We start from the raw sequence: 14,828 nt of genomic DNA, 5'->3' as shown, positions 1-14,828 counted from the left end.
TTTTGTCATACTGCCTTTGTAGTATCCAGTGCCTTCAGCCGTTTCTTGACGTGACACTGAATGAATCAAATTGGCTGGAGACCGGCATCTGTGATGTTGGGGACCTCCAGAGGAGGCCGAGATGGATCATTCACTTGTCACTTCTGGCTGAAGATTGTTGCAAATGCTTCAGCCTTATCTTTTGCACTGATGCGCTGGACTGCTCTATCATTTGAGGATGGGGGTATTTGTGGAGCCACCTCCTCCAGTGAGTTGTTTAATTGTCCACTATCATTCACAACTGATGTGACGGGACTGCAGAGCTTAGATCTGATCCATTGGTTGTGGGATTGCTTAGCTCTGTCTATCATTTACTGCGTATGCAGTTTGGCACGCAAGTAATCCTGCGCTATAGCTTCACCTCATCTCATTTTTAGGTATGCTAGTGCTGCTGCTGGTATGCCGTCCACTAATCCTCATTGAACTAGGGTTAATACCATTACCATCAAGCCAGGGAAGAGTGAGGGATATGTCGGGCCATGAGGTTACACGTTGTGTTTGAATAAAGTTCTGCTGCTGCTAATGGCCCACAGCGCCTCATGGATGCCCAGTCTTGAGTTGCTATATCTGTCCAAAATCTATCCCATTTGCCACACAACCACCATGCTAAATGGGTGCTAATGTTAGCATCCTTGCAAAGTGTACTTGAAAATCTTTGATATTGGGCTGATTACAGAAATTGTGTAGCAAATAATCCTCTAAATATTTTTTTAAAAGTCTCCTTAAATATTGCTACTTTTGTCATGAAGCTATTAACGTATCTTATATTTTGGAAAATATTTATCTTTTAAAATAGTGGTTTAGCCTGTGGGTGTGTCTTAATTGGATTAAAGCCAGCTAGTCTGGGTGCTTTGATGTGTACTAATTTTGTTATGTAAGAGAGATAGGGCGCATTCGCATTTTTTGAATGGAGCACTCAAGAAGTAAGATGAAAATGGACACCTATCTAGCAGCTACCAAACAATATATTTATATTACTAATAAAATTGGTACTATGAAAGGGGTTTTATTGTTGGAGAGGTTTAGTTCAGAGGTTGTTGATACAATGAGAATTAACATTCAATAGGCAGTGGTAGGTATAACAAGACAACCATTTTGGGTGTGCACAGCGGAGGCAATGGGAGATCAAAAGGCAGCTGTAAGCCTACCACTGTGTCAGCAAGGAACAAAAGTGAAAAGAACCTCATTTTGAAGTCATAAGGTGAAAATACTTTGCCTGGTCTTTGATTAAGTCTATGGGTTGCTGTTGCCTTAATGGAGATTAGTTTAGGAATTTATTAAAAGCTATAATAGTAGTAATTTGTAGCTGTGTGTATATATATATTTAACCTGTGTAAATTAATCAACTGTTTCATTTAGTTTACCTCAAGAACTGATGGTCTGATTCCTGAATTTAGAGTCGCATCTCAAACATAACATTTAAAATTATAAGTTATGACATGTTTAAAGTTTCCCTCTGAGATTTTTAAGTAACTCCGCTTTACCACCTGCATCGGTCATAACACTTTTTAAACTTGAAGTTGGAAGCCAAAATAACTGTCTTCTTTAAACTCCTCTTATGATACTGCAAGAACAGTGTGTATTGTGCTGAGCAGAACTCGTCCTTTGAGGTTTTCTTTACACCTCAAATACTTCTTTTAGTTCTCAGAGTTCAGGTGTCTATTTTTATTGAACTATTTCTTCATCTGTTTGGCTGACTGTTTCTTTCACATATTTTTTAAATTATGTATATATATTTTTAAGTGTTTAAACTTCCAAACTCATTGAAAATTATCCCAAGTATTTGTTCTTTTCAATATAAATTATAATACCTGTGGTCTACATCCTTTATGTTTATAATGTGTCAGGTTACATTGACAGACAATTGGTTAGGGTACAAGTAATTTAAACATCTTTGCCTGTAGTGAAAGATTGTCAAGCCCATAGCTGGAGGTAATTTGTAACTGAGTTAGCATCTATGCAATAATTTAAAGCAGCACAAACAGCATAAGACGACACCAAGCTTTTACTTTGCTGCTGTTCCAAAATAAAAACATATTTAGCAGCTGATGGTCCTATTTCAAACACAGTACCTGCAGAATGCACTGAGACACCACTCCTTCTGGGATCTCAGGGAAGCGCTGTCGGAGGTCATGCAGCACCTGAATATCAATCTGCTGGATGCCCTGCGCCATTGTCAGGATTGGATGGATATACTGGAACAGTTACAGGGGATGGATGTCAATGGGCCTGCCAGTGCCTACAGTCCTCCGATCCTTCTGGCATTTTCTGTACAGAGAGAGAAAGACAAAATAAAAAGTGAAAATTTCAGGAATGGGTAACACAGCTGAGTTTTACTGCTAGTCAGAAATACAGGCTAACCCCCAACTCCTCCAGCATTATGGGCAGATACATTCATAGAATGCAAGTGCCCTTAATAAGTTGTACCCCCAATGGATCATTAAAAACACTTGTACTTATGCACATCAAGCCAAGATGTCTCCAATTGTAATTCATTATAGAGTATTTAGAGTGCAGTGACTTAGGCAAGTAAGTATAACACTTAGCAGGTAGTAATGTGCTCAAGGCTCTTTCCTTATCTAGTTAATGTTAATTATTTTTTTTAGGGAAAAAGCTGAATTCTCTAAAGTAACCAGGTAAACGAGGCAGAAACAAATTTGTTTATTTTAAATATCTCAAGCTGTGGAATCTCAAGCTTTGAGCAACCACTCAGAAATGATGCTCGTGAAATATACAGCACAACTTAAATGTGTACAGAGATTGAGGCATTACAATGTGCACAAAAGACACAATACATTCATAGATCCAGAGACCTGCAACACAGCAAAAGGCCATTAATGTAACCTGGCAAGTTTGCATTATTGGAGACTCATTTTGGAAGCTGTGCTTCATGGTTAATTATTAGTTACAACAGGGGCTTACTCATTTCAGATTTATACATAAACAGATTTACTGTTTCTGTGCTGTGCTATCAAAGCAGCTTGAGCAGAAAAGCATTTTCACTTTCTGGTAATAATGTTAAAGTGAAGAAAAACACAATAATATACATGCATATTCAATTGCACACATCAATTATTGCTAAATGACAATTGTTATTTTTGACGAGAATAGCAATACATGGGATTACTAAAGCTAATACTTTTAAAACTTTGTGGCAGGGTATCACATGGGCTCCTTTTACATAGCACCCGAAATGGACATAGATAGCAATGTGAAACAACCTTCTCCTGACATCTTGCTACCAATACACTGGAGGGTATTTCCATTTCTATCCTGCATTTTAGTGATGGCCTCGGGTCCAAGAAAGCCATGTACTAACATCAAATAGACAGGCTAAAAGCTGTCCCATCTCAGTAATACTTTCATATAAATTGCACATTAAGTCAGATTGTGTATACTGTGCTGAAGTTAACTCATGATTTTGGAAGCTGTGCTTCTTGGTTAATCATTAGTTACAACAGGGACTCTCTTATTTCAGATTTGCACAGTAACATATATAAGTAGAGTACTATAGTGATGGTGCAACAGCCAGAAATAATTTTATCCAAAAGATATTCTGCAATAGTGTCTTCTGGTTTTTTCCCACATGTTGAATGGAATCCAGGGCACCAACATGTATTTATAGGAAACCTACTAGGAGAGAAGCCTATCAGCATCACCACACCCAAGTCTAAAGCTTTGATCCCACAACAACTTGCATCTGTTGGATGTTCAACTGCATGCAAACAACTGCTCATTCTAGGCTTAAAGGACAATGTCAAATGGCCACTTTTGACGGTATATGTAACAGAAGTTAGAATCGGAGGAAAATGAGTATTACTGTGTGCTTTTGCTAAACATATTTAATATATTAGTTCCAATTAGTTGTAGGAAAAAAAGTATTAAGCTTATGCTCCTTCTGTGATACTTATAAATTACCTTTAATTGTACCTGCTATTTCCATACAGTCTTTGAGGAAAATCAATAATTTATCTTCACTTAAAACACTTTATAATACCGCATTTACTCAATTTACAGCAACTAAATGATCAAACACTGTTCACATCAAACAAAAGCATAACTGACAGGACACCAATTCCTTTCCAGTGAAGTGTCACTCAGGTTTTTCCCCAACCAAGATACCAGTATGGAACAGAACTGATGATCACAGAATCAGATAGCCTGCTACACCGAGCTATTCTGTCATTTGACCCATATTGTGTGCGCCAGCTCTTTTGAAGAGCATTCCCATTCCCTTGCACATTCCCTACATCCAACAATTTTATTCTCCTTCAAATGCTTATCCAATTCCTTACAAAAACTACTATTGGATCTGTAGCCAGTGCCATATCAAGAAGTATATTCCAAATCCCATCTAGTCCTTGTAAAAACAAGTTTTCCCTCATGTCTCCTCTGGCTCTTTCACCTATCAGCTTGGTTTTGTGCCCTCTGGTTATTGACTCTTCTGCCACTGGAAAGTTTATTTTTCTTTACTTGATCAAAACATGATTTCAAATGCTTCTATCAAAATTCACCCAAAGGCTTTGAACAGGGCATGGTGTTTGTCTCAAAACAAAGATCAAGGAGGTTCTCCGATCACTTTTCTCTGCCTGTGAGGCATGTACAACCTACTGGCATCACAGAACAACTACCAGAATTCCACCTTTGACACAAGATCTACCTGAAACATCAAGTAGCAGGACAAAATCCCTAACACTGAAGCTCTACTAGGTTTTGCATACCTGGTATTGAGAGCATGCTCATCGGACCTCAGCTTTGCTGGGTCAGCTATGCACTTCACATGGAGGGTTCTCACATACTAAACAAAATATTCTACAGCCAGTTGAGCAGGAACCCACACCAGAGAGGATCCCGAACTCAGATACAAAGACCTTCTCAAACCCAAACTCAAAGTCTGTAAGTTGGATCCCACTACATGGGGAAAATTAACTCTGGACAGATCTAAATGGAGCTGTTTCTGTCATCAAGCAATCCCATTATTTGAGGAGAACAGGTTCAGGTCCCTACAGGACAAGGAGGCACAGAATCACAGAATTGTTGCAGGGCAAAAGGAGGCCAGTTGGCCCATTGTGTTTGCACCAGCTCTTCGAGTGAGCAATTCAGAGTGCCATTCTCTTGCCATCTCCTCATAACCCTGCACATTCTTCATTTCAGCTAACACCTAATTCCTTCAATGCTTCAAGTGATCCTGCCTCCACCACACTCGGGCAATGCACTTCAGATCTTAACCACTCACTGCATGATAAAGTTTTTTTCTCAAATTGCTTTTGCTTCTTTTGTTCTCTGCACCCTCTTGTTCTCGATCCTTTCATGAGTGGGAATAGTTTCTCCCTATCTACTCTGCTCAGGCCCCTAATGATTTTGAATATCTCTATCAAATCTCCTCTCAGCCTTCTTCTTTCCTCTTCCCACCCCTCCCCGCCCCCCCCCCCACCCCAAACACACACACACAAACACACACACACACACACACACACAAAGGAAAACAGTCCTAACTTCTCCAATCTATCTTCAAAACTGAAGTTCCTTAACCCCGGAACCATTCTCATGAATCTTTTCTGCACTCTCTCCAATGCCGTCACATCCTTCTTAAAGTGCAGCGCACAGAACTGGACTCAATACACCAGCAGCACACCACAAAGCCATTGCCATCACCTACCCCACCAACAGTGACTTTATATGTTGTATTTTCAATTGGATTTGCAAATCAAAATTTGCCTTATTACATTGAGTCGATGCCAAACTAGACAGTGAATAATTGGTGAACATTCATCCAAAGCAACGAGAGAATCCATAATCAAATATACTCTTAGTCCCCTCTGCTCTAAGGAAAAGAAACCCAGCTTCTCCAGTCTATCCACATAATTGTAATTCCCTAATCCCTAGAGCCATTCCAGTAACTCTCTTCTGTATGTTTTCCAAAGCCTCAACCTCCTTCCTAAAAGTGTGGTGCCCAGAATTGAGCACAATGGGAATGAGTTCACATGTCTGGTTAATGATGTGTAGTATGAATGGAAAGACAATTATATAGTATTAAAACATTTGAGTTGAAATACAATTACAGTTGTATCAAACTCGAATTAAGTAAATTTCCACAAATGATACCTTCGTAGTTCCACATTGCCAAAGACAGCAAAGTCTCATCTTGTCCAGCAAACCAAAAATCCTAGAATTGCAATCAAATGAAGATTTGCTCATTTGACAAGCAGATCTTTTTCAAATACCAAATCTATGCTACAACCAAACAGAAAAAGACTAAATCGATAGATTAGGATTACGATTTGGCAAACATCTGAAATTTAAAACAAATGCAATCACTTCTTATGGGTGTCTAAGCCACTGTAATTACCATCTAGTTCCAACTATGCTCAAAATGTTGTCATTTTATGTGTCCTCAGGAGGTAAAAGAAAAAAAACTTGTCCTCAGGAGGTAGAAGGAAAAACCTATGTTCCAATGACAAATTCTGCAGTTTAATTATTTGATTCTAAACATAAAATCTTAACCAAATGTTGAACACGTCACACTAGAATTTAGAAAAAAGCAAGTAATTATCAAACGTGCAGAGGTAGCATGTTTGGAATTAGGTTTGATAAAAAATACATTTATCAGAGGCAAGCTATTTTATTTCTCCTGAATCAATATCAACACCTAGAATGTTGAAACTGATGATAATGCTGGACCAAACCAAATATATACCATCCAACATTGACTGCCTCATTAAAACAACTTCACGCAATACCAGGTTTATTTATTACACTTGAAGCAGCATGTGCACCCTTACCAACAGTCTGGAGTTTTAAGCCAGAAAGCAGAGCTGGCAGGGAAAGCATGGTAAGGTCCAACACAAAATCTCCCAACTCACGATAAGAACCAAAGGCGCATTCGGGAAAGCATCACATCAGGACATCCAGGGCTGATCTACTGTGAACAGTTCCAACTCTGTCCATGCTTATAGCATAGCATCATCAAAAAGCAGTGACAGCAGAACCAAGACATGGAGGTCTCAAGATGCACGCACATTTCTCCTGCACCCTTCAACAAAATCTTTACTTTAACATTTTTTCATAAATTGTGTCACACGCCTGCTCATTTCCCAATAACTTGAGGCCACTACTTTGGCAGGAAATTTGATTGGGTCTCAGGTTAGCAACAACAACAATTATGCTCATTTATCAAAACATGTACATGGCAACCTTTACTACAAAGAACAAGAAGTGTGGAACTGGTCTGTCGGGAAATACTTGATACTTGCAAAACAGGTTGACAGTACAGCGAGGGTTACCTGTAGTACAGGTTTACCTTCACCGACAAGATGTTGAAGTAAAAATTTTCTGGAATGGTGCAATAGAAATGTGCATGCATCAACATTCAAAGACCATAGTGAAACATTTACCTGTACCATCCCTATTTCATAAGGGAATTAAATTCCACAGAACTCAGTAGAAAGTGACTCAAAAGTCACCCAGAGTATTGGACTATTTGAGTGCATCCATCTGTCAAAAGCAAGCCTTCAAAGCTGTGACCACTGTTTTGAAGTGGCCTTGGAGGCTTGTGCTGAGCTACTGCGTGGTTAAATTCATGAAGTCACACACGCCTTTGCCAAAGAGTTTGTTTATAGCTGCTGACTTAAATAATCCGTGTGCACACCAGACGACACACAAGGTGGCAGCAGCAAAGCTAATGGGGGTCCCTGTATAGAATTATATACTGGAAATGTAGAAAAGATTCTGAAATTTGTTGCATCGATAAAGGACCTTTCCTTTATTACTTTTACACAGGCATTGAAGAATAGATGTGGAGAGGTTACAGAGGAGGTTTACCAGAATTATGCCAGGGATGAGGGAGTTCAGTTATGTGATGGTTGTCCAGAAGCTAGGACTGTTCTTCTTAGAGAAGAGAAGTTTAAGGGAAGACCTAATAGAAGTATTCACAGTTGTGAAGGGTTTGATGGAGCAAGCAGGGAGAAAGTATTTCCTCTGGTAAGTGGGTCGATAAACAGAGATCATAAATTTAAAATAACTGGCCAAAGAATAAAAGGGGGAAATGTATTCACACAGAGGCTCATTAAGAACTGGAACACAATACCTGAAATTTTGAAAAAGTAATTTAATATTTACTTGAAAGAGGGCTAATTTACAAAGTTACAGGGGAAAACTGAGGTATGGGAATAAATTGGATTGCCCTTTCAAAGAGCCATCGTATGCATAATGGGCTAAATGGCCTTCTCCTGTGCGGCAAGATTCTATGACTCTTTGGCTGCTTTCACTGAGAAAACCCAAAATGGATCAAGTGCATTGTCATGCACACAGACATGGAATCAGTCCTTAAATAACAGAAACCAAAAATGCTGGAAATACTCAGCAGGTCAGGCAGCATCTGTGCAGAGAAACAGTGTTAACATCCCAGGTCAATGACCTTTTATCAACTCTGAATAATGGCAGTTCATTGGCAACTCCAAAAGTCACAATGTAGGAGAGGGATGAGAAATCATTGCAGAGGATTCTACAGCTGCAATAAATAAGAACTGAATCTGTTGAAGGATGTTGCCATCCCACTCAGATGGACAACAAAGGAGAGGTGTAACTCTTTTGAGTCAGTCGAGAAAACTAAATTAACAAAATTAAGGACAAAGTAAAAGGCAGCCCCTTAAAGGGAAACTGCAAAAACAAAGACAAAATTTAAAGGAATCTTGCAAACATTAAACCAAAGTGTGATTAACAGGGTCAAAGGAGAGGTGTAGACTGCAGTCTGTAGTGAACCTTAATGAGGGATAGTGTGCCACAGTTACAGCCACATTGGATGTAATTTGTGACTTTATTAAGGGCCATCTCTGTGCTGTGGCCAGTCTTAAAACCTAATTGGAGAAGTTCCAATATGGAGTTGTGGGAAAGATGTGTACAGGTTTTGGAGGTGACAAGGCAAAGAAGGACTTTGCAGAAGAAACAAAGGTTGGAAATGAGATAGTAATTTGACTGGACAAATGGGTCAAAGGTTAGGATTTTGTGTGGAGGGAATTCTGACAGTAGATTGTACATGAAGTGTGACAGAGAGAGGAAGTGGAAGTGTTAAGAATTTATGCTAGCATCAGGGTCTGGAGGAAAAATTTGGTGGTCAGCAATTTAGTGGGAATAGGGACCCAAGAGCAGGAAATGGGTTCAAAAACAATATGGCTTCAGAAATGGCAAGAGGGGAGTGAATGAAAGTAAAATCACCTGGATATGCTAATGAGGACCAAATTTCACACTTCCAACTAGTGAAGTAAACATTAACACGGCATATAACTACTTGGAGAGTGGTAAAGACAGAAGAGAAAATCTTCTTGACCAGGTACAAGTATTGGTACCACCATTTAGACAGCCAACTACTGGCTCAGGGTCTCACTTCAGTGAGAGCGATGAATGGTCTCCAAAATCAAGAAATGTCAAACTGAAAGAAAAAAATTGTTTAATATTGTGCCACAAAAGGATAATACATATTTTTATATATGTAAAGACAATAGATAAAAAAAGTATCAAATTGAGATATAATCTAATTTCAAGCATAAAATGCAAATATTTATTTTGTGCTTGAATGCTAAATATTTTGTTTTCTGTCAAAAAAATTGATGATTTTGTTTTATGCCTTAAAGGAATAGATAGATGTAAGATTCTAAAAGGATCCTGAAAATTTTGCAGTGTTTTTTTAATTTGATTTCATACTAAATACACATCTCAAACAGAGCACCTTGTTAATTTCCCTTCTTCTAATATTCTTTCTTTCTGCTTAAATACCTATGGTAACTTTTTAAAAATGTTATATATAGGATTTTTGTTTCTACTGGTGGTGCACATCTGCAAATTACCTTGATAGTGTACGCATGACAAAATGCATTCTGCATGTGGATGGAAAAAATTAGAGGGAACATTGGGTGGTGAGGCAGAGCTGGATGTCATCAGCATAAACGTGGAAACTGATGCAGTGTTTTCGGATGCTGCTGCCTGATGAGAAATAGGAGGGGCCTAGGATAGGTCTCTTGGAACATCAGAGGTAATATTGCGAGAGCAGGAACAAAAGTTGGTGTGGGCGATTCATTGGCTACAAATAGGTAAGAATGGAACCAAGCCAGTGCAATCCCACCCAGTTGGATGGCATTGGACAGGCACTAGAGAAGGATGATACAATCAACCATGTCAAAGACAGCCGGCAGGTCAAGGAGGATAGTTTACCTGTGTCACTGTCACAGTCACATTGGATGTTATTTGTGACTTGTAAACATTTCTAATACTCTGGCACAATCTGCTACAATTCACTGCAGCAGGCGGCCATACAACTGCTTGCAATCTTGAATCTTAGAGCAGTTTAAATCCTACACACAAAAATGTACATTGAAGAACCGTTTCCTGCCACTGCACTATTTTTAGAATCATGTTGCACAGTAGAGTCTTCGTACATAAATTTTTAAAAATAGCATAGAATAGAATAGCACTTCCTCATCATACAAGCTTTCACATGCAAGAATATAATGAAAATTAAACTTTAAACTTGCGAGGCAAATGCAGAAAAAAAAAGTTGAAAACAGGTGAACTTAAAATAATTGAACATGGAAAAGAACAATGGCTCTGTAAAGTGAAAAGTACACAACTTTAATTTAAAAAAAACCTAGTCTGAAAAAGGGTGTTCAAAACGGAAACAATTGGAATTGATGGCCAATTACTCTAAGTCCCAGTTAAGACAAAATACTGAGATATATACAGAATATTTGGATTATTTTGTACCAGAGTAAGCTAACTGGTCTTTTATTAAAAACTTGGGATGATGTTATTCTATTGAATCAAGTTTGCAATCCAGAAACTGAACCAAGCAGCACTGCTCAACATGAGCCAGCTCTGCATCTCAAATCTGGGCTACTAGTTAAGAGACAAGCACGCAACTGTATGTTACAGCAAGTTTTAATAGTTAGAACACTAGAGCAAAAGTTCACAACTTTAAAAAAATTCAAACCCAATTTATTTTCATTAAAAAGTCATTGTTTTGTACAAAACTCCTGAACATTTTCTATCATTCTTTGCTCAACAATGGAACACACCATAATATTCAAAACACATGCCTGCCTAGAATGGGTGGTTGCTTTATTTGTTCATTTCATTCACTGCAGTCACCAACTTCCCAGAAGTTTAACTGCTATGGATCTCCACTCCTGTCTGTCCTTACAAATGTCAATTGTATCCAATCCATTATATCTGTCATCCATTGCCTTTCTCTCTTTCATGTCATACACTAATTTCCTCTTCTCTCCAGCCTTTTCCAACAGTTCTTTCTTAGCCTTTGTCTATGTAGGATATGCAGAATATCCTACTACATGTCCACACGTTGAGTGCATTCGGCTTATCAATATCTCTGTTTGTTGTCCATGTTTCTGAGGCATATAATATAGATGGCAGAATGTAGCACCTCAGCATTCTTTCCCCAAGATTCAGGTTCAGTTTCTTTGATGTTAACAAGTCCTTCATTCTGACAAAGCTCGATTTGGCTTTCTCAATTCTCCTTCAGATCTCAAAATCACATCTCCCATTGTCTGTGATATTCTGCCCAAGGTATGTGAACCTGTTCACTTGTTCCAGGGCTTACATACGTACGTACAAACATACACATTAGGAGCAGGAGTAGGCCACTCGGCCCCTCGAGCCTGCTCCGCCATTCAATAAGATCATGCATGGCTGGTCTGACTGTAACCTCAACCCTACATTCCTGCCTACCTAGATAACTTTTCACCACCTTGTTAATCAAGAATCTATCTAGCTCTGCCTTAAAAATATTCAAGGACTCTGCTTCCAATGCCTTTTGGAGGAAGGGAGTTCCAAAGACTCCCAACCCTCGGAGAAAAAAAATTTCCTCATCTCTGTCTTAAATGAGACAACACTTATTTTTAAACAGTGACCCCTAGTTCTGGATTCTCCCACAAGAGGAAACATCCTCTCCACATCAAGACCCCTCAGGATCTTAAAGGTTTCAATTAAGTCACCTCTTACTCTTCTAAATTCCAGAGGATACAAGCCTAACCTGTCCAATCTTTCTTCATAAGACAACCCGCCCATTCCTGTTATTAGTCTGGTAAACCTTCTCTGAACTGATTCTAATGGACTTGCATCTTTTTTTAAATAAGGAGACCAGTACTGTACACAATACTCAAGATGTGGTCTCACCAATGCCCTGCACAACTGAAGCATAACTTCCCAACTTTTGTAATCAATTCCCTTCACAAATTATAACATTCTATTAGCTTTCCTAATTACCTGCTGTACCTGCATACTGACCTTTTGTGATTCATACACCAGGACACCCAGATCCCTCTGAATCTCAGAGCTCTGCAATCTCTCACCATTTAGATAATAAACTTCCTTTTTATTCTTCCTGCCAAAATGAACAATTTCAATTTGCCCACATTATACTTCATTTGTCAGGTCTTTGCCCACTCACTTAACCTATATATAGTCATTTTGTAGCCTCCGTATGTCCTCTTCACAATTTACCTTCCTTCCTATCTTTGGGTCATCAGCAAATTTAAAAATCCATTTCTTCGGTCCCTTCATCCAAGCCATTTATATAAAGTGTAAAAAGTTGAGGCCCCAGCAGTTCTTCCTTAGCCTTTGTTTATGTTGGGTATGCGGAATATCCTCACGCGTGTCCACATGTCAAACGTATTCGGCACACCATTTCATCAAATCCTGCCAACCTGAAAAAGACCCATTTATGTCAACGCTCTGCTTCCTGTTAGCTAGCCAATCTTCTATCCATGTTACCCCCTACACCATAATAGCCTAACATCTGTCATAGGAAAAACGTTAGAAGCTAATTGGCCTATAGTTTCCTGCTTTCTGTCTCCATCCCTTTTTGAATAAAGGAGTTAAATATGCTACTTTCCAATCTAATGGAACCGTCCCGAATCTAGGGAATTTTGGAAAATTAAAACCAGTGCACCAACTATCTCACTAGCCACTTCTTTCAAGATCTTAGATTGAAGTCCATTGGACTTGGGGATTTGTCAGCCCACAACCCCAACAATTTGCTCAATAGCACTTCCCTGGTGATTGCCATTTTCCAGAGTTCCGCCTTCCCTTCCATTTCCTGATTTACAGCTATTTCCGGGTTGTTACCTGTGTCCTCTACAGTGAAGACCAAATTAAAATATCTGTTTAATTCATCCACCATCTCCCTACTTTCCATTATCAACTCCCCAGCCGCACTTTCTATCGGACCAATGCTCACTTTGTTAACTCTTGTCTTATTTTAATATCTATAGAAACTCTTACTATCTGTCTTTATATTACTAACTAACTTTCTCTCATACTCTAATTTTCCCTTCTTATTAATCTTTTCGCCATTCTTTGCTATTCTTTATATTCTTTCTCATCTTCTGACCTGCCACCCATCTTTGCACATCTATATGCTTTTTCTTCAAGCTTGATACTGTCTTTAACTTTCTTAGTTAACCACGGATGGTGGGCCCACCCCTTGGAATTTTTCTTTCTAATTGGAATGTATACATTCTGTGTATTCTGAAATATCCCTTTAACTTCTATTGACCAATCCTTTAACGTCATTTGCCAGTTCACTTTAACTAGCTCTGCTTTCATGCCCTCATCATTGCCCTTATTTAAGTTTAAAATACCAGTCTCAGACACACTTGTTTCTCCCTCAAAATAAATGTAAAATTCAATCATATTATGATCACTGCTCCCAATGAGGTTATGAATTAATTCCAAGTTGTTGCTCAATACCAGGTCTAGTACAGCTTGCTCTCTGGTTGGCGCCAGAATGCGCTGTTCAAAGAAACTATCCCAAAAATATTCTATGAGCTCCTCATCTATGCTACCTTTCCCCATCTAATTTTTCCAGTCTATCTTTAGGTTAAAATCTCCCATGATTATTGCTGTAACTTTCTGGCAAGGTCCCATTATCTCTTCTTATATACTCTGTCCTACTGTGTTGTTACAATTAAGGGGCCTGTACACCACTCCCACAAGTGACTTCTTGCATTTGTCATTTCCCATCTTAACTCAAACCACTTCGACATCCTGGTTTCCTGAACTTAGGTCATCCCTCTCTAATGTGCTAATACCATCATTAATTAACAAATAATCAGGTCCCAATCTATGTCATCCTACATCCATGTATCTGTAATGGCTATCATATCATATTTATTTTTGTAGCATCTAGCCTTACCTGCTGATTTACCCTTGGTACTCTCTGTCCCTTCATGTCACAGTCTGTTAATCATTTCCCATATTAACACCCTATCTTGCCTTGTCTCTACTGCAGCGGTTCAAGAAGGCAACTGACCATCACCTTCGCAAGGGCAACTAGGGATGGGCAATTAATGCTGGCTCAGCCAGCAAAGCCCACATCCCGTGAATAAATTTAAAAAAAACTCTTTGGTTTACAACATCTTCCCAAATTCGATGCCGTGCGCCCACTATTCAGTTTCAAACCCTCTCTGGTATCCGAGTTGGGCAGTTCGTGAGGACACTAGCCCCAGCACAGTATAGATCCCACTTTCCCCAATACTGGCACCAGTGCCCCACAAACTGGAAACCACTTCTCTCACACCAGTCTTTGAGCCATGCATTTATTTCTCTAATCTTATTTGTCCTATGCCAATTTGCAGGTGGCTCCCGTAATAATCCAGGAATTACCATCTTTGAGGCTCTGCTTCTTAATTTGGTGCCTAGCTCTACATACTGACTATAAAGAGCCTCCTTCCTCATCCTGCAGATGTCATTGGTACTTGCATGGACCACGACCATTGGAT

At 39.1% G+C, this 14,828-nt stretch overlaps 1 protein-coding gene across 11 annotated transcripts in view; it reads right to left on the bottom strand.

The window, feature by feature from the left end:
* tab3 (TGF-beta activated kinase 1 (MAP3K7) binding protein 3) overlaps positions 1-14,828 on the bottom strand; it is a 136,475-nt gene that overhangs the window by 71,753 nt on the left and 49,894 nt on the right. For 9 of the 11 annotated variants that reach the window (XM_041211483.1, XM_041211478.1, XM_041211484.1 and 6 more), the window contains exon 2: positions 2,112-2,307. In XM_041211483.1, the coding sequence (XP_041067417.1) occupies positions 2,112-2,213 (102 nt within the window). In that variant the 5' untranslated portion in view covers positions 2,214-2,307. Of the gene's footprint in view, positions 1-2,111; positions 2,308-6,821; positions 6,841-12,549; positions 12,753-14,828 lie in introns of those variants that run through there. The other 2 variants (XM_041211479.1, XM_041211481.1) reach the window with 2 other exon arrangements.

The sequence above is a fragment of the Carcharodon carcharias genome, chromosome 18, assembly GCF_017639515.1.
Source record: "Carcharodon carcharias isolate sCarCar2 chromosome 18, sCarCar2.pri, whole genome shotgun sequence".
NCBI lineage: Eukaryota > Metazoa > Chordata > Chondrichthyes > Lamniformes > Lamnidae > Carcharodon > Carcharodon carcharias.
Note: the sequence above shows the minus strand (reverse complement) of the source record. Positions and strands in the feature narration are given on the sequence as shown.